The following is a 24,863-nucleotide window of genomic DNA, read 5'->3' as shown; positions in this document are numbered from 1 at the left end:
CAGGGAGCCCGCCTGCCCAGGATTATTCTTTAAGCTTTGGTTCTCAGGGTGAGGTCATAGGACCACCTGCCTGGGCGTCTCTTGGGGCGGGGGCAGGAATCTGTTCTTAATGCTATTTGTACACTCACTAAGGCCTGAGAGCACTGACTTAGGCCTTCGCTCGATTGCTGGTACATTCTTAACAGATAACATGGAGAACCTGCCATGTGCCAGGTAGCATTTTAGGCCCTGGGGGTACTATAAGTACAGCACCAAGTCCCTGCTCTCAAGGGCTTAAGTTCTAATGTGCAGGACAGGCAATTAGCATATCTGCAACCAAAATGGTGTCAGATAATAAGAGGCATGACTAGCTGACATTTACTGAGCACCACCTATGTGCTGGCTGAGTTCTGAGTCTAGCTTACCGGTGTGATGTTCAGAAAATTGCCACTTCTCTGTGCCTCAGTTTTCTCATCTGTAGGATGGGGGTGGTAATGATTCCTACAGTATGGGTTTCTTGTGAGGATCAAAGGAGGTAATCCACGTATGGCCTTTATGAACAATACCCCAGAACCTCGTAAGTACTCATATTTGTGAGCCCTCATTTTATTTAAATATCGTCGTCATTATCGTCCCTGTATTGGGCCTGTTCTAAGCATCCCACAAAGCAGTCACTGTGCTTGTCTCCGTTTTAGAGATAAGGAAACTGAGACTTAAGTGACCTGCATAAGTCACGTAGGAGGTCCTGGTCTATCCTCCCCCAGGGACTGCGGTGAGGCTCCAGTGAGATAATGGACGTTCAACACTTGGTGAACTGGAAAATTGAACCGTTGAGGGCCTGAGTTTTATCTGGTCTCCCAGCCCAGAGCAGATTAGAAATAGCTATTGGATAGGAAGGCGGAGGGTGGCAGGCATGAGGCCTTCAGAGGGGACAGTTGGCAGCACTGGGGGAGGTGCCAGCAAAGCATAGAAGCAGGCACTGCACCCCCCTCTGCCACTCACCTCAGAAGAAATACACAGATACCAGCTTTTGTGGTACCTCTTCTGGAAGGTTCCCCCCAACGCCTAACCAGTTAGGCTCCCAGGACTTGGCACAAGTCTGGCATCATTTTCTTAGCTTGTTGATCCAGACACTGGACTGAGAACTTTATGTGAAGACGTCCTTGCATTTTGGGTGGGCAGTCTCTATTCAAGAAGCCAGGGCAGGAGATAGTAAAATTTAAACAGATTTCCAACATAAACCATTACAAACAGGGTCAGCTTCAGGTCTGTGTGACAGATGACGTGTGATTCTCTCTCACTGGCGCCCCTCCCCTCCCTCTACCTCGGATGTGGCTTTCTGCTTTTTCTCCAGGAGCCCTCAGTGGCTCATGAGAAGATAGTAGAAATGTGGCAGCTTGTGGCTGTTTCGTTGCCCAAAAGCACGTCTCTGGGTGTGTCTTTCTCAGCCACCTGGAATCATGACCCTGATTTCAGGGTCACTGAGACAACCAAAAATAGAAATCTGACTCCTGTCTTCTCTTCCTACCCGTCGGACTTCGGGACATCAATAGGAGGTGCTACTGTGTCCTGGCCGCAGCCCAATCCTGCCACTACTGCCACTGCTGACATCTGGGGAGACTTCACGAAATCCACAGGGTGAGGAGGGTCATTTCTCTGGTGGGACTGGAGCCAGGGCTGTTTCTCTAAAAACCTGGGCTTCTCTAGATGCTGTCCTGATGTTTGGAGGAACAGCTCTGATTTCAGGACTTTCTCAGGCCAGAGGACAGCGCCCCAGTGTGTGCGCTTGGGTGGCACGTTTCTCTCCATGAAGGCTTTTTGTTGCTCTCCACGGCTGGGTGGCCTGGAGCAACCTTGTGCAACTCTCTGGTTTTTAAACCACTTTACCAAGTGCTTTGGCTTGTCCCAGTACCTGCCTGTTCCCCCGCCTGCCCCCCGCCCCCAGCTACTTCAGAACAATGGGCTGAGACTTAACCTGGGTTCTAGCCTTGGCCCATCCTCATCGAACCTTTGAGACAAGGTCTCTTGCCTTCTCTGGCTCCTTAAAATTTCAAGCCTTTACTTGGGATCAGGGTGAAAAGATGCTAAAATCCTATTGCACCATTGTTTATATGGACAGGCTCTAGGACAGGAGTCAGCACACATTTTCTACCAGACAGCACATAGCGTAGACTCTGCAGCCTATATCATCTCTGTTCCATCTACTTGGTTCTGTTCTTCTGACTCAAAAGCAGCCACAAACAATATGTAAATGAATAGGCATGGCTGTGTACCAATAAAACTTTATTTACAGACACAGGCAGAGGGCTAGATTCAGTCCCTGGGCTATAGCTTGCTGGACCTCTGCTCTAGAATATTCCAGGGTTGACTTCTTGAAGTTCTTCCTGTCTAGAGAAAAGCTACCTTTTACCTACTTTGTATTTTCAAACATCTAAACCCTCCCCTCCTCTCCCTGTCTTCCCTTTACAGGTCGCCTTCCAGCCAGACTCAGTCAGGCACAGGCTGGGTCCAGTTCTGACCTGAGCACAACTCTTTTGATCCTCATACAACTTCTGGAAAGGAGCTGCCTCATCTGGGCCAAAGGAAGGAGGCCGAGCGCTCCCTGGCCAGCCTCTGTTTGGACCGAGCCTCTCCTTTCCTCCTCGCCTGACTCTCTTGACAGACTGGGCATGTTAGGCAGTAAACTGGCACCGTGTCACTCCCGTTTCCTGGGATTCAAGTATGCAACCAGGACACACGGGAAGAGAAGCCCCGGGATCCCTACCCTGTCTGTCCTCTTGACGTGAGAGAGACTCTGAGACTACTTCTTCCATCACAATGACCCGTATTAAATACAAGGCCCCAAAAGCAAAAGAAGGGGTTGCGTGTGCTGCCTGGATTCCGATCAGACCTCCTCAGGGATTACAGGTGTCACGTGATCACTGTTCCCAAAGGGGGTTTTCCGCGCTCCGGTTGGCTGTAGCCACTTCAGTCGAGGCGCCTGCAGAGGAGGCTTCCTTCCTGTTTCCTGGCAGGTTTATGGGCTGCAGCTTGAACAGACATTCAGGAGTGTTAACCAGCTTTTTAAAAATTTTTAATACTTGCTTTGCTCATGTGCTGATCTGCACTAACTCATTATCTTTGCTAAAGGGACCGTTCCTGCACTATGTCCCAGCAAGTTCTGAAAGCATTCCTCACTGTTGGCCACAGGCGCTGCTCTGAGCTTTGGGAAACAGCCTTCATCTCAGCCACGGGGCCTGGTTTCCCTGTCTTCCAGGCCAGGTAGGCAGGGCAGGACCACAGCAGGCGCTGGAAGCCAGGTGGAACAGCGTCTGGGCCAGAAAGGAGAAGCTTTTCCTCGCGGAGGTGGGGGTTTGGCCTCCCTGTCCTCTGGCAGCTCTCTGGGTTCACAGGCTCATCGTGAAGTTTCTGGCAGACTGGGGTTTTCTTGGTGGTTTCTGAAGTGCCTTGTTTGCAGACGACCTCTCTCTTTCCTCCTTCAGGGACTGTACATGACAGAGCTCTGAGTGAAAAAGTTTCGGCCTTTTTTGTGGGACCAGATTTTTAAGATTAAAAGATAAATCAGTATTTTTACTTCTGTCAGTGTATGTCAAAGACGAACATGTTTTTGGCGGCATGGCCCCTAAACCCTACAGGATGCCACAACTGGACTCTCAGCCGCCCCTCACCACTCATCATGGGTACAGATACAAAGCCTGGGCCACGGTGTCCCATTGGCCAAAATAAGAGAATTTGGTCCTGTTGCCCTAAGGCAACCAGTTCCTTCTCTCCTATGCATCTAGACGCGTCCAGTCTTTTTGCCATTCTGGGACATTCTGGGCTCCTTGCCTTCTAACCTGGGAGAAGGCCCCTGCCCCCCACCAGGACCCCCTGTGGAAGCACCTCCTTAAATGTGTACAGGCACACGGGGGCCAAAAAATGAAAAAGGCCACTGCACTTCTGCCTGAGGGTTCTGTAAGAAAGATGCAGTTTTTATTTTTGGTTATGGAGATAGCGACTCTGGCTAACAAAGAGTGTAGAAAGGAAAAGAAGATTAGAATTGAGGCTCCCCATGCCCACTGAATAAGGATGAGGAAACTGCATCAGGACTCAGGAGGAGAAAGCGATTTTGTCTATTTCCCATCTTCCTTCTAAGTGCCTAGAAGCTGGAAATGAAAAGCTTAGAAGAACCTCTTAATACCGAAGTTAAGCACTTAGGTTCTGGAGACAGACCTGGGCTTTGGATCTAGGCCGTCTCCTGGTTAGCTGTGTGACCATAGGCTCCTGCTCTGACCCAAGCATCACTCAGATGAGGCATAGAAAGCACTAGCAGGTGCCCATCCTATAGTTCGACCGTAATCACCTTTACCTAGAATCAGGTAGCATGCCCAGAAATCGTTAACTCATGATAATGAGGAAACAACCATCAAGCATCAAACCTGAAAAGCACCTTGAAGGGTCTGGGGGGTTAGAGGCAGTTTGGTGCGTCTCCATCACCAACTGGAATCCCAAGTGAAAAAAATCTGCTGCTACAGGACCGGCATCTCTTCAGTTTCACCCCTGATGGCAGTTTCCAAACGGGGGGAGGGTGGGGGCCTGGCTAAAACTGGTAGGAGGTGGGGGTTGGGTTTGAGGGTTGTGAGGCCTGAACTGTCTACACTGGGAGGGTCTGGATACACAGCTGTGACACGAAAGGGGCCCAATAATCCCCACCTCCTGGTGTTCACTCCTTTGTGTAATCGTCCCTTTGACCTGCGACTTCTAACCAATAGAATAAGGCAGATGACAAGGTGTTGCTTCCATGATTGTATTACATGAGGGTGCAACATCTGTCTTAAACTGTATTTAAAGAAGCAAGCTGCCATGTTGTGTGAGCTGCCTTAGTCAAAGAGAGGGTCAGGGTGGCAAGAGCAGGCTGCAAGGAACCGGTGCTGCCAACACCACGTGAGATTGGTAATTGCCCCGTTGACCCTTCAGATGAGCACCCCCACCCTGGCTGACACCTTGATCGCAGAGGACCCAGCTAAACTGTGCCCAGAAGCGGAGGTAGTAAACAAGTTGTTTTAAGCTGCTAAGTTTGTGGTAATATTGTCCCACAGCAATAGATAACTAATACAAGAGGTGAGCAAAGGGTATTTGAGGTGGGAGTCTGTGAGAAAGGAATTTGGACACATTTCATGGCTGCATGGTCCTTAGATCACTTAACATGCTCCTTTGGGCCTTACTGTTTGTTCCCTTCATGTTGATAATAGCTAATATGTAATGCTTACTCTGCTAAGTCCTGTGCACTTAACATAAAACTCATTTCACCATGCCAACAACCCCAACACATAGGTACTCATCCCAGTTTTACAAATGAGGCCAAAGGATAGTGAGATTATGTAATTTGCCCAAAGTCACATAGTTGCTCAGTGGCAGAGCTGGGGTTGGAAGTCAGGCAGTCTGGCTCCAGTATCCATGCTTTTAATCCAGTTGATCTACTTGAGCTGTGCTGTCTACAGGGATGGTACGTAAGACCTACTTAATATATGGAAGTTCCAATGCCCTCTATATGGATTAAGAAAGCCATCGTATGGCAGGTATTGAATGCCAGGCCAGGGGAGGGGCTTTATTCCACAGGTGATCGGAAGCCACTGAAATGCATCCTGGGCACACAGTAGGTGCTCAATAGCAGTAGACAGCAGGAAGTGACAGGAAGATACCATGCTCTGGACAGAACGGCCTGGAGGAGAGAGAAGACCAATTTTTCCTCACTGCTGCTTGAATGCAGAGATACTTTAATCTGCGTACCTATGTAATGTAAATACAAAAAGAGAAAAACAATATTAACAATTATTATCTGTAATATTGTCATAGCAAAAGATTGGAAATAGCCTTGAGGCCACAGTGTCATCTTAGGGCTCGACAGGAGAGGATGCCTTTCCTTATTGGCTGTTGGGAAGAGGTCACTCATTTTCTTGCCACGTGGGCCTCTCTGTAACCCACAGCTTGGCAGTTTGCTTCATCCAAGTGAGCAAGCAAGACAGCCAGCAAGATAGCAGTCACAGTCTTAACATTAATCTGAGAGTAACATCACATCGCCTGGGCTGGATTCAACTGTGGATTCAACTGCGTAGAAGCCAGTTGCAGGTCCCACCCACCCAGAGGGGGAAGGGATTACACGAAGGCGTGACTACCAGGAAGTAGGATCAGGGAGTACTGTCTTAGAAGTCTACTTTACATATTAGTTTCCTGTGGCTGGATAGCGTACATATTAGTTTCCACAAACTGAGTAGCTTAGAACAACAGAAATTTATTCTCTTCCAGTTCTGGAGTCTAGAAACCTGAAATCAGGATGTCAGTCAACAGGGCCATGCTCCTCCCAAAGGCTCTAAGCAAGAATCTGCTCTTCCAGCCTTGGCTTGTAGGAACAGAACTCCAATGTCTGCATCTGGCCATTCATGCATGGTCTCCCTGTGTCTGTGTGTGTGTCCCCTCCTCCCCTTGTAAGGACACCCTGCACTGGACTTAGGGCCCACCCCTGGATTTAGGTAGATCTGAAATCCCGGATGATTTCATCTCAGAATCCTTTATAACTGCAAAGGCCTTATTTCCAAATGAGGTCACATTCACAGGTATTGGGGATTAGGACTTGAACATATCTTTTGCGGGGGACACAATACAATTCACTACAGTTTACCCACTGCAATGTCTGTCACTAAGGGATGGGTTATATACATTTAGGTACATCCGTGTTGTCTTACAGCTACGTCCACGACCGCCCCCCCACACTAACCCCTGACCTAACGAGGTCCTGAGGAAGTGCCTCGGAACACTGAGACCCGATAGAATGATATCGGTCATCTCCCTTAATTGTATAGGACGCAACACGATAACGCTGTCTTGGGGGTTGTGCAGGCTGTATGAAGGCACAGTACATGTTGGAGTACAGTGGGAGCTGGTTAATGGAAAACAGCCTTAAGGCACATAGCACACGGATCTTTGAGTAATCCAGTTTCACTTCCTTGAAATTTTCTCAGTAAAATCCATGTGTCGGCCTGATTCGGGGCTCAGTCCTTAGAGGCTGATGCCCCTTGGCCCCGCTTTAGCCTTATCTCTGTCTCGCGCTCTTTAACCTTGCGCCACCCCTCTCGTTTTTCACTGCCCTTGCCACGCAGGATGTGACACATCCATACAGTGGAATACTAGATCCTTGGGGGAAAACAAAGCATGAAAAGCTCTTTACATGTTAATAAGGAATTGTCACTAAACATATCAAGGGCAGGCAGCAAGGTACAGAATAAGGTGTAGGTACAATATGCTCTCTTTTCACAAAAAATGGGAAGGGAAAAATACTTTATGTACATATAATATATCTGGAAAGCTATATAGGAAACATCATCCCCAGCTTGCCTGCAGAGGGAGACAGGGAGACTGGGAGACAGGGATGGGAGAGAGACTTCTCATAACTTTCTGTACTATTTGAATTCGAACCATGTAAATGTACCATCTTTTCAAAGAAAGAAAAATCTACATTTAAAAGGTTGGTTATCTGTCATACCAATACCCAAAGGTATAGAACATGGTTAGCATTTTAGTGCCTTCTCATCTTTTTCCTGTTATAACCATATACTATAAGAAATAAATACTAAAAAACAGAAATATTTTTCTTTTACAAATATGGGCTTATTCTGTCCTACTGTTCTGAAGCCTTTCACTTAACATCTTGTAACCATTTCTCCAGTCACTGAGTGTTCTTTTGTAAAATTTAGAATGACTTCATAGTATTCCATTAAATGAACAACCCATGACCTACTGATGGACATTTGGGTCTTTCTCATGTTTTGCTATTAAGGTCAGGTATTATAGAAAGACTTGGCAAGTTAACCAAAAGATATCCAGCAAATCCAGTTAACCGGAACGCCCGTCATCTAAGCCTCCTGGTTAATGTGGTTTTGCTGATGGTGGGCAGAATCCAGCCAGCCCAGCACCCGGATTTGGCAGGCATTTGGCCTTAGCAACCTGGGGGTGGTAACTCAGTCACTTGTTTCCCAGCTACCTGAGTTGCAGATTTAGAACCCTCTGCAGTGAGCAGGTGAGCACCTTCTGGTAGTTGGTCCTGGGATGGCTGGACTGGGCACCACCTGAGTACGGGGCAGGGTGACTGGTGGACGTCAGCCCTGGAGATTCAAATGACCACAGGCCAGGCTGAACTGAACAAAGCCACTGAGTCAGCACAGCAAGGGACCCAGCCTCTTCATAGAGAGAGGAGCCAGAGGCCTCCTGAGGAGGCTGGTGTAAGTATGTGCCTCCCTATAGCAGACTCCTGTGGGCTCGGGCTCAGAGGGTCAAGGAGAGGAGCTGTGTTTGCTGCCTTCCCAAAATCTCTTATAAGGCAGCATGGTGTAGGGAGAAGAGCATGAGGTTGGAAGTCCCTGAACCTCCTGCTGTGTGTCCTTGGGCAAGTGACTATACCTCTCTGAGTCTCAGTAAAATGGAAATAATTCTAGAACCTGTTTCACAAAAGTGTTCAGAGGGGACTGAGGACAGAACGAGAAAATAGAAGAGGAAGCAGCCAGCACAGTGGTACTCAGCCCGTTCAGGCTACCTGGTTGGCTCAGGGACTGGTCACCAAAAGAGATCTGGTGGAGAGGGGCCTGAGTAGGCCGAGGCATCAGGCAGTTCTCCTGGAGGGAGGGGCCAGGATGGGAGCCTGAGCCCAGACGCTGGTGCTGTGAGGAACACTGAAAAAGGAGAGCTCCACAGGGACAGGCAGGGTCAGAAGTAGACTGTAAGGTCATGAGCCCATCAGCGGCAGGGTAAGAACCCAGGTCTGGGGACTCCAGACAGGGGCCGTGCTGGGACACCTGGGGGCTGGCAGTGCTTACTGGCAGAGGTGTCAGGCCTCTCTCAGCTGGGCCAGGGACACCTCAGGGAAACTGTCCTCCTCTCCTTCCAACTTTGCACCTCTCCTCACCCCAACTCACAGGGATTCACCCCAATCTCCTTGACGGATAGCTCTCAGCCCTGGCCCAAGCCACAGCCTTGCTTGTGCCATCTCCTGGTGACAGAGCCCCAAGGGCACACTGGCAGCCTCTGGTGTGGTTTCTTAGATATAAAAACCAGGCTCCTCTTTGACAAAGATAAACTCCCACTCATCCCTTCCCCTCGCGGGAAACGCAGAACCGTCACTCGCAGGCCTGCTGCTTTTTTTTTTTTCCTGGGTATTTACTCTTTTCCAAATATAATATAAAATTCAACATGCTGTTTCAAACAAAGCACTCTTAGGCTCTCAGACCTGCCTCCCTCTTTAAACGGATGCTTTGATTCAATGCCTTCAAGAACAGAGGGAGGCAGATGGATTGTTATAATACAATAGAAACACTCATGCCGTTTAGCCTGGAAAGCATGGTTTCCTCTGTGATCATATCTAACCATCCCAGGTAGGGGAGGCTCATGAGTCTGTGAGAAGAAACGGGTAGCAGATGGGGTTCCACCATTATACAGATGAACAAACTGAGGCCAGAGGACCTCATCCAAGGTGACTGGACAAGCAGGAAAACAGACATTTTCCCCACAGGTCATGTCATTGACGCCTCAGTATTGCTCCCCCAGGATGGCTAGGCGATGGGTCGAGGCCAGAGCTTAGGAGTTTAAGACCTTTAAGACAAGAGGGCACGAGCCGAGGCCTCAGTGGGACTCTGCAGCTGGTTCTGGGTTCCGATTCTGCTTTGCCACCTTATAGCAGCCAGACCTTGCGCGACTTGCTTAATATTCAATTTCCCGTTTATACAAAAAGAGCGAATAATCCCTGTTTGCTGGGTTATCCGTAGCAGTAAACGCGATCGTGACCGAAGAGCCCTCATCCAGCGCGGGTCTTCAGTAAACGCTAAATAGAGAGACCCCGCTGCACGCCGACCGCGGCCCCGCCCGGGCCCTAGGGCGCGCCCTCCGCTCCCGGGACGCGGGCGGGTCCGGTCCGGGCTCCGCCCCCTGGCTCCGCCCGGTCCGACCCGCTCAATCTCAGCAGCGGCGGCAGCGGCAGCGGCAGCGCACGAAGGTAGGAGGCCGGCGGCGCGCGCTCCCGCGGGCCGGGGGCTCGAGCACGTGGGGCGCGCTCCGGCGGGAGGACGCGGCGGGGGCGCGCGGATGGGGCCGCAGGGCTGAGGTTGCGGCGCGCGGAGGGCGGGAAGGCGAGCGCGCGGAGGGCGGGAAGGCGAGCACGCGCAGGGGCGGGCTGGAGCCGCGTCCCGGGCCCTGAGGGCGCTCTGGGCGCATTCGACGCTCCCCTTGCCCCTTCCGGCCACCCAGAGCGCGCATCCGCGGGCTCTGCGGACATCCTGCCTCGTCCGGCTCCAGTCTTTCCCGGGTCTCGCAGGCCCCGGTGGGCGGGCCGTGGCGGGAGCCTGCCCGGGCCCTGGGGCCTGCAGGCGCCCTACGAGAGCCCCTCTGCCCCGGTGGTCCCCTCGCTCCGCCGGGCTGAGCTGCGGTGGGAGGCTCTTCCCAACTGTCCCCGCAAACAGACCCCTTACTGTGGCTTCCTGAAGGCCGGGCACCATCCCTGCCCTTCTCTTGGGGGAGGTCATGTCACCTCAGTGCAACCCTACGGAGTCGAGAGTAGCTCCGTTTTACTGATGAGGCAACTGAGGCCCAGAGAGGTCAATTTAGTCGCCCAAGATGGCACAGCCTGCACAGGGACTTGGGCCCTCCACCCCTTGGGTTTCTCAAAATGGGACCTGAGGCCACCGTGCCATGGTCTCCCCAGCTCCTGAAGCCAGGATTTGTCTGGGTGAATGGGACAGTGGCGGAGGGTTCCATGGAGGTATCTTCTGTCTGTTTTCATCTGAGATTTCCTATTTTCCTTAGCTGAGCTCACAGCAGGTGCTTAATCAATAAGCCAGGAGCAGACCAGAGACTAAGGCCAGCCTTGGCTCCTCCTTAGCCCGAAGCACAGTTCAGGAAAAACCTCCGAAGTCAGAACCCCTGAGCTCTCTGTGTTTCTCTCAAGCGCTGGGGACGGAGGCCGGCTGTTGGAGACTAGGCACCATTGCCATCCAGGAGTCCGATGTGGGAGACAGTGCTGGGTTTTTACCCTGAACTCCTGGGATGTGGCAGGTGCTGGAAAAGTTCAGTGGGAGTCCTTCCTGGAGTCCAGTCTGTGGGTAACATCATCTGTGAGCCCACCAAAGCCCAGGGGGATTGTTTTTCTTTTTTTTTTTCTTCTTTCGTTTAGTTTCCTATATTATAATTTTTCTGTTTGCATTCATTCACTCAACAGCGAATGTTGTTCATGGCGCTTTGGCCCTTAGGCAGTGTGGAGATGGCAGCAAACATGGCCGACTTGGTCCCTGCCCTTGGAGAAGACAGACAGCATACGTGTTGGAGAAAATAGTGGATGACCACTGGCAGAGACCACTTAGTTGGAGGTCAGGGTTTGCTCTCTCAGAGGTGACATTTTTGAGCCAAGATCTGGTTGACAAGCACTCGGAGTCAGCCATGAAAGGAAGGGAGAAGAGCATTCCAGGTGGAGAAAATGGCAGGTGCAAAGGCCCTGTGGTGGGAGTGTGTCTGGTGTGTTTCAAAATCAAGAAGGCCGGCAAGGCTGGAGCAGGGTGAGCAAGGGGAGAGGGAAGGAGATGAAGTGGGAGAGGTGGGCGGGGCCAGGTTAGGTAGGCCTTGTTTGCAGTGGCAGGACTTTGAATTTTGAGTGTGATAGGAGGCAGTGGGACAGGGTTGGAACAGAAGAGGGACGTGATCTCGACTGTGTGAGAATAGACTGGAGTGGGGGACAAATGGGGAGGCAGGGAGACCCATAAGGAGCCATCTCAGAGTCCAAGCAATGGTCTGGCCGAGTGGCTCAGTTGGTTAAGAGCTTGCTCAAGAGTGCGAGCTCTGAGCAACAGTGGTTTGAGTCCCGGCCCAAGCTGAGCTGCCAAAAGGTGGCAGGATGGCTCAGCTAAAAAAACAAAAACAAACAAAGAACAGACATCCTTCAGCAGTCTAAGCAAGAGATGGCAGTGGCTTATATAATATACATCAGAGACCAGGGTGGTACCTGGCACACAGTAAGCACAATACAATGGTAGCCATTGCTGTTTTTGTTTAAACTTTGGAACCAGGAATATCTGGGTCTCACCTGGGGCTTCAGCCCTTCATGGCTGGGTGACTTTGAGCAAGTTATTTAACTTCACTGAGCCTTCGTGTTGTCCCTGTAAAGTGGGTAGAACAGTACCACATCAAGAGGCTGTCAAGAAGGTTAAAATAGATAAGGTACAGATGCAAAGTTTTGGGCACAAGGCCTGGCTCATGGTTGGTTCAATGTTTTTGTTATAATTTCTAGTCAGTAACTGGAGAATAAAAAAGGAATAAGTGGGCAAGAGCAGCAGGTATGTTTGAAACTCATAAGTAATCTTTGAGGGACTTTTTGGCTAGCTCCTGCCAATGGATCTGCAAACAATGGCTGAGATTCTGCTGTATACCAGGCACAAGCTTCTAGATTAGGTACTGGAAAGAGCCAATAATACTAGTGATAATTATAACAATAATCAGCCAACACTTATCCACTATTTGACAGCATGTAGTGATTAAGTTAACAATAGCTGATGTGATAGTGACATCCAGAAATATCAGAGGCTCAACACAACAGAAGCTTATGTATCATTTATGAAAAGCCCTGTTGGGTGTTTGGCAGGTGGTTTTCTACATGGTGACCTAAATCCCTTCCAGTTTGTGGCTCCGGCATCCCCCAGGACTTCAGAGTTATTTCTTTTCAGCCAGTGGACAGCCAAGGAGATAAACAATTCCTCATGGGAGGTTTTTATGGGCCAGGTCTGAAGTGGCACATATTCTTTCTGTCTTAATTCTACTGGCCAGAACTTGATCACATGGCCATATCTGACTGCAAGGGAGTCTGGGAAATGGCTTCTAGCCATTTTCCTAGGAAAAATTGGAAATAGTTTTTGAACACATAGCAGTTTCTGTCACACCATATTGAAGCACACAGCTATGCATGGGTCATTTTCTTTAATTCTCATGAATTAACAGCTGGCACTGTTATTATCCCATTTTACAGATGAGGAAACTGAGGTTCAGAGCGGCAAAGTCACCGTCCCAGGGTCACACAGCTGGTGGGGAGGCATATCAAATTTGGAGTCCTGGCAGTCAGAAGCTATATGCTGAAGCTATAGCATTCCAGACCTTTTCAGTGAGGAATGCCATCATTGTTTTGAGAATTGGATGGAAGCTGCAGATGTTGGAGATCTGTACATATACACAGGGTTTAGATATGATTTCTTGGGACCTATAGAACCCTGTAGGACTCTACAGGGAGAACTTTGTGGGCAGAGCCAAGGGTTGGCATCTTGCTTCCTTCCCGCACCCTTTAGGGCACTGGCTGGAGGAAGGCATCCAATAAATCAGTTCAGTTCACCAAGCATGTTAGGGGCCCCTCTATGCCAAGCCTGGCAAGCAGGAGTGGAGATCCTGGCCTAAGTGTGTTTGCGGCCTCCCCCTGCTCTGGTTATGGGTGTGTAGCCTGTAGAGGCATTTCTGGAGGTTGTGAGGAGGTGGGAAAATAGGGGTCCTAGGGTTTTGTAGCGGCAGCGCTCTGCCTCTGGCTGAGTTTAGTTTTGCCTAAATCTGGCCTTGGTTGCCATGGCAACTTGGTGGCACTTCTCTTTCTGGCCTGGTGTGCCCTGTTTTCTGGTTTTCCATTTGCAGAACAGATTCCCTAGCGGCAGGCGAGGGGTCCAGGTTGGACTGATGTGCATTTATGCAGCACCTGCTGCATTCCTGGGTCTGACCTAGACAGAGTTGTAGAGCCTTGAAGGGCAAATGCCCCAGCCTTGCCCTGAGGCACTATTGGGAGGCTGCCTGGCCTAAGTGGAATGGGTTCTGGGCTTGCCACCTTGAATAAATAAGAACCCCACCTCTCTGCACCTCGAAGTTCTCATCTGGGAAAGGGTTGAGATGAGGATTTAATGAGAGAATGCAAATATGCCTCCTATGGGACAGAGCATTTGGAGTAGAGGGTGTCCTGAGGCCAAGGGTGGAGAGGTAGCAGGAGCCCAGACACTTGATGCTAATGACAGCAGCTGCCATCTACCAACTGCTCATTACCAGCTGTGTTTTCTTTGTTTTTTTTAAAGATTTTATTGGGGAATTGGGGGAGGTGAACAGTGCTGGGGAATCAGGGGAAGGGGAACAGACAAGTTGCTGTCCTTTTGTTCTTCAGTCTAGTTGTGGAGGGTCGCTTCACTGGCCCATGTTGGTATTATCATTGCGCGCTTCCCGGATGAGGCAGATCGGTCGCCGGCCTCTGGAACGCCGCTTACGGGCGGCTCCTGGCAGCTCACACCAGCTGCTGGCCGCTCACGCTGGCTGCCGGCCACACACAGTAGTTTATGGCAACCCACTGAAGCAGGGGCTGCAGCCTACGCAGTCACCGGCGACTCACGGCAGCCCAGCTCCAGGTTGAGCTGTTGTTCACCATGTTAGCTGTAGAGGGCAGTGTCACTGGCCCTCATGTGGGATCCGAACCGGGGCCCTGCTGCTCAGAGCTGGCGTCCCAAGCCAGCTCTTAACCAACGTGCCACTCGGCCGGCCCCCAGCTGTGGTTTTAAACCCAAACAACTTTCAACCCATTTAATTCTCACAACAACTCTATGTAGTAGGTGCTATGAGTCCCACTTTAGAGACGAGGAGACTGAGGCTCAGAGAGGCCCAAGATCATACTGCCAACATGTGGCAGAGTGGACTCTGATGTGACCCCCAGATCTGACCCTGATTCCAGAGCTGTGGGCCTAACCAGTAGGCTATACAGCCTCCTTGCCACAGGGAAGGAATAATGAGAGGTAGTGGGTGGACCACTGAGCCCCAGGGCCCTGGGGTACAGGGACTGTACATTTTGGATTTTCAAATGAGAGAAATCAGTATTTATTGAATGGTCACTGTGAACCCGGCCCCGAGTCACACGTTCTCTATAAATCCCCCAGACAACTCCATGAGATAGGCACCAACATTATCTGCGTCTTACACTAGGACATTGAGGCAAAGTTGCTCTCCCAGGGCACACAGCTGGGGGACATGGGAGCGGGGTGAGGGGGGGTTCACTTCCTTGCATGGTCTGGGTGATTCCACAGCCTATGTTCTTTTCCCTGCACTGGACATGGGAAAAGTCCCCTAGCACCCTGTAGGTACATTTTTAACAAACTCTCAAAGACTCTGGCCTTTCCTGTCTCCAGAAAGCTGACCCCATCCCCTGAGCTTGGGGGGCTCTAGGACCCAGCAGTTGGGGAGTGTGGGGTGTGTGTGTTGGGGATCCTCACCTCCAGGCCCCTCCCCTTTCCCCCCCTCCCTCTCTCCACCCTTTCCCTTCCCTTCCTCCCCCACCTCTTCCCCGCTCCTCCCTTCCCCTCCCCCTCTACATCCTTCTTCCCTTGGTTCCCCTCTGACTCGCTTCCCTCCCCTCGGCTTTGCCATCCTCTCCCCCCCTCAGCCCCTCCCACCTCTCTGGTCACATGGGGGCGCCGCCGGATTTAAGCCTAATCTGCCCTGTGCTCAGCACAGCAGTCTGGCTGTGGGGTGGGCTGGGCGGATTGATCTAGTCTCGGGGCCCTAGAAAAGGGCCTGGAGAGGGGTGTCTACAGCCTCTCCCCATGAGCTTGGGGCTGGAGGGGTCGTTGGAGGCTCAGCTGGCACTGGAGACGGTTATCCAGGTGGGTCCTGGTTGCTGTGCCCACCCCTTCCAGTTGCTGTGGAAGAGATGGGTGAGGAGTACACGCATCTTGAGGGTCGCGTGGTGGGAGAGGTGTGGTGGTGAGGCGCACAGGGGCGCCAGTTTGCAGCTCCTAGCCAGACGGGGCAGGGGGCTGTACCGGACTCAGCTACTGTGGTTCCCTTCTCCCAGTCACCTGTGGGGGGTGGGGGTCCCTACTCCCAGATTTTAGGGTTGGGGTGACCTCTGCTGGCACAGTGGGATTCTCACCCATCTAGGTTGGAGCTGGATTGGTACCCCAACACTCTGTGCTGCCCTGATGGGGTTTGGTTCTCTGGCCCTCATTGGGGCCCCCTTCCCTGGAAGGGGACACACAAGAGTGTCCTTCTGTGGGCCTTCTTGTGATTCTAACTCCCAGGCTTCCCTCCGTTTGGGGGATTTTCTTCCAGTCTCCTGGACATCCACATCTTGGGTGGCAGGACTTTGCTCCTTGCCCCCCAGGCCAGGGAGCCCAGGGACTCAGGTCCCCCACAGACCTTCTCTCTTTCCCGCAGACGCTGGAGAGCAGTGTCCTGGGGCTGGGCCAGGAGACGGGCCTGAGTGTACAGGACCCGGCCCAGGACTGCCAGCCCACCTGCCTAGCCGCCTGCATCAGGGAGATTGTCACCCGCCACCTCTCCCAGCCTGAAAGCCCAGGTACCACCCCTCCCTCGCCCCTGCATAGACACTGCTCCATCTCACCTCTGCTCACATCTCCCTCCTCAACAGTCATGATGATGATAATGATTGCAGCTTCCATTTCTTGAATACTCAGTGGGAGGTAGGCAGAACCCTAGGATGGAGGGACCCATTTTACAGATGAGGAAATGGAGGCTCAGAGAGGTAATTTGCCCGGACTTGTGCCCATGTCATGCTGCTAGAAGGCAGTGCAGAGAATCACCTTCTTGCTGCAAAGACTTAGACCCCAAATTCCACATTCCATCCTAGGGAAGGTGTGAGCTGGCTGAACCTGAGATTACAGGGGGAGGGCAGTTCAGTTTAGCTCAGGTCTTTGCAGAAGCCCGAGGGGTGGTCCTGTCCGTTCCCCACTCAGGCAGGAAGGCTGATGGGCCCCTGCTCCTCATGGTGGGTGGCACCCACAACTGCACATGTGGTTTGAGAGTCTGGGAAGGGCACATAGTCATAGCTGGTGTGTTAGCAGATCTCCTTGGGGGTGTTTCTGGTGCTCCTGCCACAGTCCCTGTCCAACCTCAGCCTTCTTGGGAGACCAGGAATGCTGGGGCCCCTGGGAACCCCAGACAGGGACTTAGAGAGCCCTCATCCAAGCTGGAAGAGCCTAGAGGCTAGTGGTGTGTGTCCAGTTCTCCCGAGTGGACGGGGAGCCCACAGGACAGGGAGGACACTAATACTTTTCCCTCTGGCCTTTCTTTTTCTCCTCCTCCTCCTCCTCCTCCTCACAACCTGACCTACACTGTATTGAGCCCTGGCCTTAGAAGTTACGTGAAACCCTTCCCTTAAGTAAGGCTTTCCTGCTCTCCTGGCAGGGTCTGGTTACCGTTCCACCCATTTTACAGATCAGCAAAACTGAGGCCCAGGGAAGAGTAGTAATTGGAGAAGGAAGGAGCTAGAACTCGGGGCCTCGTCTCCTGTCTAGGGACTGAGCCTCTCTCTTGCACCTTCTAGGCCTGCTGGGGCCACACTTATGCTGTAGTCGTGTCCACTCTAAGTCTAGCCCTAGGCCTGTCTCTTTGCCCACCTTTCTGTTCTTCAGCTCTGTTTGTGTGGTCTGGTGCTGCATCCACTCCCACCCAGGCTCCTCCTGGGGCATGTTCCATCTTTCTGCCTCCAGTGATGGGTAGGGGGGCACCTGTAGGGAGAGGATGTCCCCCTGGACCCAGATAAAAGTCAATCGTGCTCGCTGTCCTTCTCCAGCCCTGCTGCCGGCCACAGAGATGGCCTTGATGATGTCGCTGCAGGAGGAGAACCAGCTGCTGCAGCAAGAGTTGTCCCGCATGGAGGACCTGCTGGCCCAGAGCCGTGCTGAGCGCGATGAGCTGGCCATCAAGTACAACGCGGTCAGCGAGAGGGTGGGTGCTGCCAGGGGCTGAGAGCTGGGCCAGGGGATCCCCTGCTGTGAGGGCAGGGAGACGGCCAGGCCAGGGCAGGCTGCACACTGGGACTCAGGCCAGCCTGGGTTTGAACTGTGGCTGCCACCTTGAATGGACTTGAGCAGATCGCGCCGCTGTCCAAGTCTGTTTTCCGTAGTGAGGATGGTACTACAATGTGGGGTTGTGAAGAATCAGTGAGATAATGGAATAAAGTGCCTGGCACGAGGGGTATTTCATTCCTGTCCGTCCCGGGCCTGCTGGGGTTGGGGGCACAGAGAATAAGACTCCTAGAGGCCCCTGGCACCTCTTGAGTCTCTGGGCATCCCCTTGTGCTCCCATTTACGTGGGCCTTGGGGTCCACCCAACCGTGGCTGGGCGCTGGGGCAAGCTGGGCTAGACACAGGCAGCCACGGACATGCTACCGCCCCCCATGGGGTGAGGCTCAGCCACGGAAGAGGAGAACCAGGCCTACCTCCAAGCCCGGACAGGATTCACATCCCCTGGGAGCTGTGCTGTAGGCTTGTGGGGGCCCCAGGGCCTGGGCCAGGGCCGCAGGTTGCTCTCGGTGCACTGTCTCCTTTGGGCCTCTAGGCTCACGGGAGGTGACCCTGGAGAGTTGATGATGGCTGAAAGTTGGTGGGAGAGTTGCACGAGGGAGGGAGTATGTGTGCAGACGGGAGATGTGTGGGTGTTAATGACAGTCATAATAGTAGCTCTGTTTATTGAGTGCCTACTGTGTGCCAGGCAGGTGCTGGGTGCTTTACGTTTTTTGTTTTTTAAAAGATTTTATTGGGTAATTGGGGAAGGGGAACAGCCAAGTTGTCCTTCAATCTTAGTTGCGGAGGGCGCAGCAAGCTCAGCTCTAAGTCCTGTTGCGCCGCTCAGCTCAAGGTGCTGAGTTCAGTCTTTAGTTGCAGGTGGGCATAGCCCACCATCTTGAACAGGCAACCTTGTTGTTAGGAGCACGTGCTCTCACCAGCTGAGCCATCTTGCCACCTGTTGGCAGCTCAGGGGCAGCTCAGCTCGAGGGCAGCTCACTGGCCCATATGGGAATCGAACCAGCGACACTGTTGCTCAGAGCTCGCACTCTTGATCAACCTGTTAACCAACTGAACCACTCGGCTGGCCTGGGTGCTTTCCATTTAATGCACCAAGGTTGGAACCACTGTGATGCTCATTTAACAGAGGCTCAGAGAGGGAAAGCACTGTTCTTGGGGTCACATAGTCAGTGAAGGCTAGGTCTCTCGACTCCCAGCCCAGGGCTCTGCATTGCAATTTTGTTTCCTGGGTATGGGAAGAGACCCTTGGGCTGGGAGTTCCAGAGAGGGCAGCTGGCCCCTGGAAAACTGGAAGGACCTCAGACATGACCATCTGATGTTGGAAATGGGAGACTGAAGCTGGCCCAGGGTCCCTTGTGTGGTACTGGCAGAGCCAGGATTAGCCGAGGGCCCCTGAGTCTGCCTGTCCACGCAGGGTCTCGAATACTCTTATTGGGAAGAGGGATATGCATTTCTGTGTGTGGTTGTGGGCTGTGCCCGTGTCCTGGTATCCGCCCGCTCGGACAAGCCCCTGACTTGTTGGGACTTGCAGAGGAGCACGGTGGGGGACCTGCAGTGCCCCTCAGCACTGGAGACAGAGCACAGCTAGTTTTCCCAGGGTTTGTAGGGGGTGTGGAGGGCGGGCTGGCCTGAGTTCCACATTGTCCCTGGTGATGAGGCCCTGAGCCAGCCCCTTCCCAGCCTCTCACCTTTTTGCCTCTGGCACAGTGCCAGGTTCATGGACTGGGGTGGGGGCTGCCTCTTAAATCCCATCTTCTGACGGACAGTGAAGCCAGTACTGCTCCACTGGCTGGCAGGGGAAGGGGAGAAGAGGTGGGAGGTAACAGGTCTCTTTTCTGTTAGGACACAGCTACTGGGGCTGGGGCCACAGTGTGAGAGAATGGGGTCTGTGTTAAGTCTAGAAAATTCCCTCATGAGACTGGCGAGGCCCCTGAATAGCATATACAGCCTAGTGTGTGTGCTCTGTCTGAGATGGTGTCTGCATAGACCCACCTGGAGGCAGGGATTGGATGAGAATGACCTTCAGGCCTTCCCTGGGAGGTGGGGGAGTGGGTCCACAGAGAACATCTGAGCCTGGAAGTCACCTTAGTGCAGATAGGGAAACAGGCATGACAGGTCCAAGGTCAGTGGTAGAGCTGGGATGAGGCCCGTGGTCTGGCTCTGCGGTCCTGCGGCATTACCTCTCCCTACTGCCCACTTGTCCCTGTGCTGCAGGTGGCAGGGCCTGTCCCTGTGGCCATAACTATTGCATGTGGGCTGGGTTGGGGGGCAGTCGGCGAGGTTGTTCGGACCCTTTAAACCCTACAGCATCCCTGGGAAAAGAGAGTGGAGGCGAGGTCAGGATCTGTGTCCTGTTGATTGCATGTAGGGAAACTGAGGCAGCGGCTCCCAGTGGCCACCTCCGAGTTCAAACGGAGGCCCTCAGGGTCCCTGGGAGCCCACCCTTCTTTTTGTCCCTGAGGAGCAGGTGTTGGGCGAGGCAGCTGGAATGGGAAGGAGGGAGTGGCTATGCCCCTTTTGCTCCACAGGACAGGATGAACCCCCTGGGCTCCCCGTGTCCATGGCAACCTGGATAGAGTGACTCTAATAACGGGTACTAGGGCAACGGTTGCTAGGGGAGACAGTAAACTTCTTTCATCCCCAGCTTGGTGGCACCCTGCTTCCCTTTCGAATTAGAAGTAACATTGAAAGGCTGTTTTGTGAGGGGAGAAGTTTGTGGAAAGGGGTGAGGTGTGGCTGAGAGTGGCCTGGGCCTGGCTGTGAATGCTGGGGAAGCAGGTGGAACTCCCTGCAACTGCCTGAACCCCTCTTAATCACAGAAGCAAACAGCACCTGCTCCAAACTATGCAAATCATACACTGTAGCACAGGCCACATTCAGACCCACACAGATGCACAAAACACACCACACAGAAACACAAACTCACCCCGAGATGCGCTCAGATTGATGGACTGAGCACTGCAGAAGCCAGACACCACACAGTCCCACCCAGGTGTGGAATGTGTCACCGACATGCACAGTCGCTCCACTGTGATATACCCATTTCATAGACAACATACTACATTGTCTTACGCCTCATGGACACCCACGGCCAGACAAAGGTACACACAGGTGCACAAAGCATAGAGTCACCGACATGCATACCACAGACACACGCAGAGCCCGGACACACGATTGCGCATACAGACAGACAAATACATAAACATGTGGGTACACACATACACACCCAACGCCAGCACCACAACGTAGACCTGCGAGCACAGATGCCACCTAACCCTGGTCCCCATGAAGGCCCAGACAGAGACACACAGGGTCGGTCCCAGGTGAAGACAAATGACAACAAACACCCCCACTCACACCCGTGAGGTACACCCACATGGATGCACATCATACACAGCATCTTGGTGCCACCGCCAGCACTCTCAGATGTAGATACTCTGCCCATCACCTGACTTAGGTGGGCTCCTTGTAGAAACTGGTCACAGACCTGCAGCGCACCCTCTAGGCAGAGACCCCCTACATACCGCCTCCCCGCACAGCTTCAGACCATGTTCCCCCCAACTTGAGATGAGGCCCCCAAGCAGCTCCCACCAGCCCCTCCCTGTGGGTGGCACCCCAGTGGCCAGTTTCAGCTTCCTCAGTGGCTCGTTAAGCATCTCCTGGGCATACTAGGTCAATGCAGGCCTGCAGGGAACCTGTAGCGGCCACTAACCTGGCCTGGCCCCGTTATTAGCATGGGTGAGAGTCGCTGTCCTTGCTGTTGGCTTCCCTGGGACCCGGTGTGGATGTGTGTGAATGCCCTACCCAGGCTATAGCAGGCCAGGCATTGGGGAGGTGGATAGTGAGTGCGGGCCGGTGTCAGAGTCCCTTGGGCTGGGCTGTCATCCATTGGTTCTCCCTCGGTACTATTACTCCTGTTAGTCCCTCTCGTCCTCAGCAGCCTTCCCAACAGGTGGGACCAGCAGGTGCCTAAGGGGCCCAGGGGGTTCCAAGGCTAGTGGGGGCAGTCAGAGCCAGGCATCTTGCCTGGGCCTACAGGGTGTGATGATGAGGGGGCTGCAAGCTGGGTGGAGGAAGGGCGTTGACAGCAGAGGCTTCCTATGGGGTCAGGGAGAGGTGGGAGCTTGGGGCCGGGCTGGGACTGAGAGGGGATTAATAAGCCGTGCTGTATATTGGAACATCTGTGCGCACCTCTTACTCATCTGAGCGATGTGTATGCGGGGAGTGGGGGCAGGCTGCGGAGTTCATCTGTGTCACCGGGGATGTTTGACACGCCTGTGGGTCTTGTGCATGTCAGCTCAGATATGCATGGATGTATAGATTCTTCTGTTTGAATGTTTTCATATGTGCTCATGCCATTAATGCATGACCTCAACAAACATGCCACTAACACTGTTCTAGGTCTAAGATACCAGGGGGTATAAAAAGCCAGGCTTTCCTGAGCTCACTTAGGGTGGGGATGGGGGACATGGACATGGATCTAATAATCATCCACCACAGCTGGGCTAGTTGTGCTGGAGGGAAGCCTCACAGTGCACCCAGGGCCTCTAAGGTTTACCCCCAGGTGCATCTTTGTGCTTTGCATGCACATGTTTATGGGTCCACCTGCATGTGTCCATGCATGCCTCACCTGTGTGTCCGTGCACACCTCACCTGTGTGTCCATGCACGCCTCACCTGTGTGTCCGTGCATGGCTGAATTAACCTGTGCACATGTGCATTGCATCCTGGGCTTGCCCCATATGCCTGCAAGGCACTGTGGGCCTGGGCCCAGCCTGGCGCCCCCTGCAGAGGCCTGTGTCTGCCTTCTCCGGAGGCCCAGGACTCTCACCCAGGCCCTTCCCTGCAGCTGGAGCAGGCTGTGCGGCTGGAGTCTGGGGAGCTGGAAACGCAGGAGCCCAGGGGGCTGGCACGGCAGAGCGTGGAGCTGCGGAGGCAGCTGCAGGAGGAGCAGGCCTCCTACCGGCGCAAGCTGCAGGCCTACCAGGAGGGCCAGCAGCGGCAGGCCCAGCTTGTGCAGCGGCTGCAGGCCAAGGTCAGGGCCACCCACTCCTGCTCCTGCCTCCCCATGTGCTCACTTTGCCCTACCCCTACCTCCTGGGGCTAACCATTCGCTCCCCACCCATCCCCAGATTCTCCAGTACAAGAAGAAGTGCTCAGATCTGGAGCAGCAGCTGCTGGAGAGATCCACAGAGCTGGAGCAGCAGCGGCTGAGGGTAGGTGCCAGGGTGGGGCAGGGCAGGCCCTTCCCTCTGTGTGCCCAACCTGATGCCCTCCTTCTCCCACCCAGGACACAGAGCACAGCCGAGACCTGGAGAGCACCCTCATTCGCCTAGAGGAGGAGCAGCAGAGGTGGGGCACAGCAGGGAGGGGTCACGGCTGGCAGAGCGGTCCTCTCTGGCCATGTGCCCACTGGCCCCTTTTCTTTTCACCCAGGAGCGCCAGCCTGGCCCAGGTGAACGCCATGCTCCGAGAGCAGCTGGACCAGGCGAGCTCGGCGAACCAGGCTCTGAGTGAGGACATACGCAAGGTGACCAGCGACTGGACACGCAGCCGCAAGGAGCTGGAACAGCGGGAGGCTGCATGGAGGCGCGAGGAGGAGGTGGGCACAAGGTGCTGGGAGGCCAGTGGGGCCTCGTGGGTCCATCCTGACCCGAGGGGAAGGGCTTTTGTATAGTGGTAAGAACTCAGACTTCGGGAGGAGCGGGAGTGCCCAGCTGGCCAGGTGAGCCCTTTAGAGGAGGTAAATAGTTAAATCAGAGCTGGCCTTGAATTAGCACGTACTACATGCCAGGTGTGCATTTCCTCCTCTCTTCCTCATAATAAGTGTATGTGGTAGGTGCCATCATCCTCTTTTTGAAGAGAGGTTAAGTAACTTGCCCACAGTCATGCAGCTGGTAGCTGAAATGCAAACCCAGGCCCCTGGCACTTTCTTGCTGCCTTTTGTAGCCAGTGAAGGCATTGAAACCCAGTTCACTGTGACAGAGGGAGGCTTGGGAGCATGGGAGTAGCAGCTCTGACACAGCCCTGTGCACAGGCCCGGAGCTGGCCACGGGAAGACCCCCTCCCTGGGCGACAGTGCCTCCTAGGGTGGTCAGAGCTGGGGAGGAAACGGGTGGCCCCTTACTCAGCCTGTCTTCCCTGCAGTCCTTCAATGCCTACTTCAGCAACGAGCACAGCCGCCTGCTCCTCCTCTGGAGGCAGGTTGTAGGGGTCCGGCGGCTGGTCAGCGAGGTGAAGATGTCCACCGAGCGGTAAGGCCTGGCTGGCGGAGGGGGAGGCTTGGGGAGACGCAGCAACAGCAGCTGGGTGGCAACTCTGCTTTTTAAGTTGAATTCAACTCAACTCGGTTGAACTTTAGACCAAGTCAACACACCTACTGTGTGCCAAGCCTTAGGAGATGCAGAGGCAACTAGTAATAATGAAAACTCTTACCACGATCATGGGAGTCAACATTTACTAGGTGTTTCCTCTGAGCTAGGTTCTTTGTACATTTTATTTCATCTCATATCCTCACTGCCTCTAGTGTTGAAAAGATAGAGACCCTCCAAAATTCTAGGCTGAGGAAGTGAACGGTCAGTGATAGGAAAGTGGGACAGAGAGAATGTCCCAGATGCTCAGAGGATGGGAGGGGTAGGGAGGTCGGAAAAACGCTTCATAGAGGAGGTGGAATTTGCACTAACCTCAAGGGGTGGGTAGGATTTTACTGGCAGAGCTGGGGGCATTCCAGGCAGAGAGCACAGCCTGAGCTCAGGCTTGGGGGTGGGAGAGTATGGCAGTCGGTGGGGTTGGAGTGAAAGGCAGGTGAAGGGAGGTCAGGTTGGTAGGAGAGCCTCAAAAGCAGGGGAGCTTGGTCCTGTCTGGGCTTTGAGCAGGCGAGGCAAGGAGCATGCCCAGAGGCAGGTAGACCAATTTGTTTCCTGTTTTACATTAAAAATTTGTTTAATTAATGATCTTTTGTTAAAATCATAAAATATTCACTAAATTTCTTTTTTCTTTTTTTTTATTAATAGATTTCTTTTTATTTATTTTTTGTTAATTTTAT

The 24,863-nt window shown here is 53.1% G+C and overlaps 2 protein-coding genes across 2 annotated transcripts in view; both read left to right on the top strand.

Moving 5' to 3' along the window:
- NECAP2 (NECAP endocytosis associated 2) overlaps positions 1–3,552 on the top strand; it is a gene marked incomplete at its 5' end in the record, with an annotated part of 21,258 nt that extends 17,706 nt beyond the window's left edge. Inside the window, 2 exons of the mRNA XM_019654847.1 lie at positions 1,456–1,617; positions 2,449–3,552. Coding sequence (XP_019510392.1) covers positions 1,456–1,617; positions 2,449–2,497 — 211 coding nt within the window. The remainder of the gene's footprint in view (positions 1–1,455; positions 1,618–2,448) is intronic.
- Positions 3,553–15,533: 11,981 nt separating this feature from the next.
- CROCC (ciliary rootlet coiled-coil, rootletin) overlaps positions 15,534–24,863 on the top strand; it is a 39,348-nt gene continuing 30,018 nt past the window's right edge. Inside the window, exons 1-8 of the mRNA XM_019654929.1 lie at positions 15,534–15,653; positions 16,207–16,348; positions 17,585–17,739; positions 22,668–22,853; positions 22,951–23,034; positions 23,109–23,170; positions 23,255–23,420; positions 23,966–24,072. Of these exons, the coding sequence (XP_019510474.1) occupies positions 15,594–15,653; positions 16,207–16,348; positions 17,585–17,739; positions 22,668–22,853; positions 22,951–23,034; positions 23,109–23,170; positions 23,255–23,420; positions 23,966–24,072 (962 nt within the window). The 5' untranslated portion in view covers positions 15,534–15,593. The remainder of the gene's footprint in view (positions 15,654–16,206; positions 16,349–17,584; positions 17,740–22,667; positions 22,854–22,950; positions 23,035–23,108; positions 23,171–23,254; positions 23,421–23,965; positions 24,073–24,863) is intronic.

The sequence above is a fragment of the Hipposideros armiger genome, unplaced genomic scaffold, assembly GCF_001890085.2.
Source record: "Hipposideros armiger isolate ML-2016 unplaced genomic scaffold, ASM189008v1 scaffold_232, whole genome shotgun sequence".
Taxonomy (NCBI): Eukaryota; Metazoa; Chordata; class Mammalia; order Chiroptera; family Hipposideridae; genus Hipposideros; species Hipposideros armiger.
The sequence above is the reverse complement of the archived record's forward strand: the minus strand, read 5'-3'. Positions and strand labels throughout refer to the sequence as shown.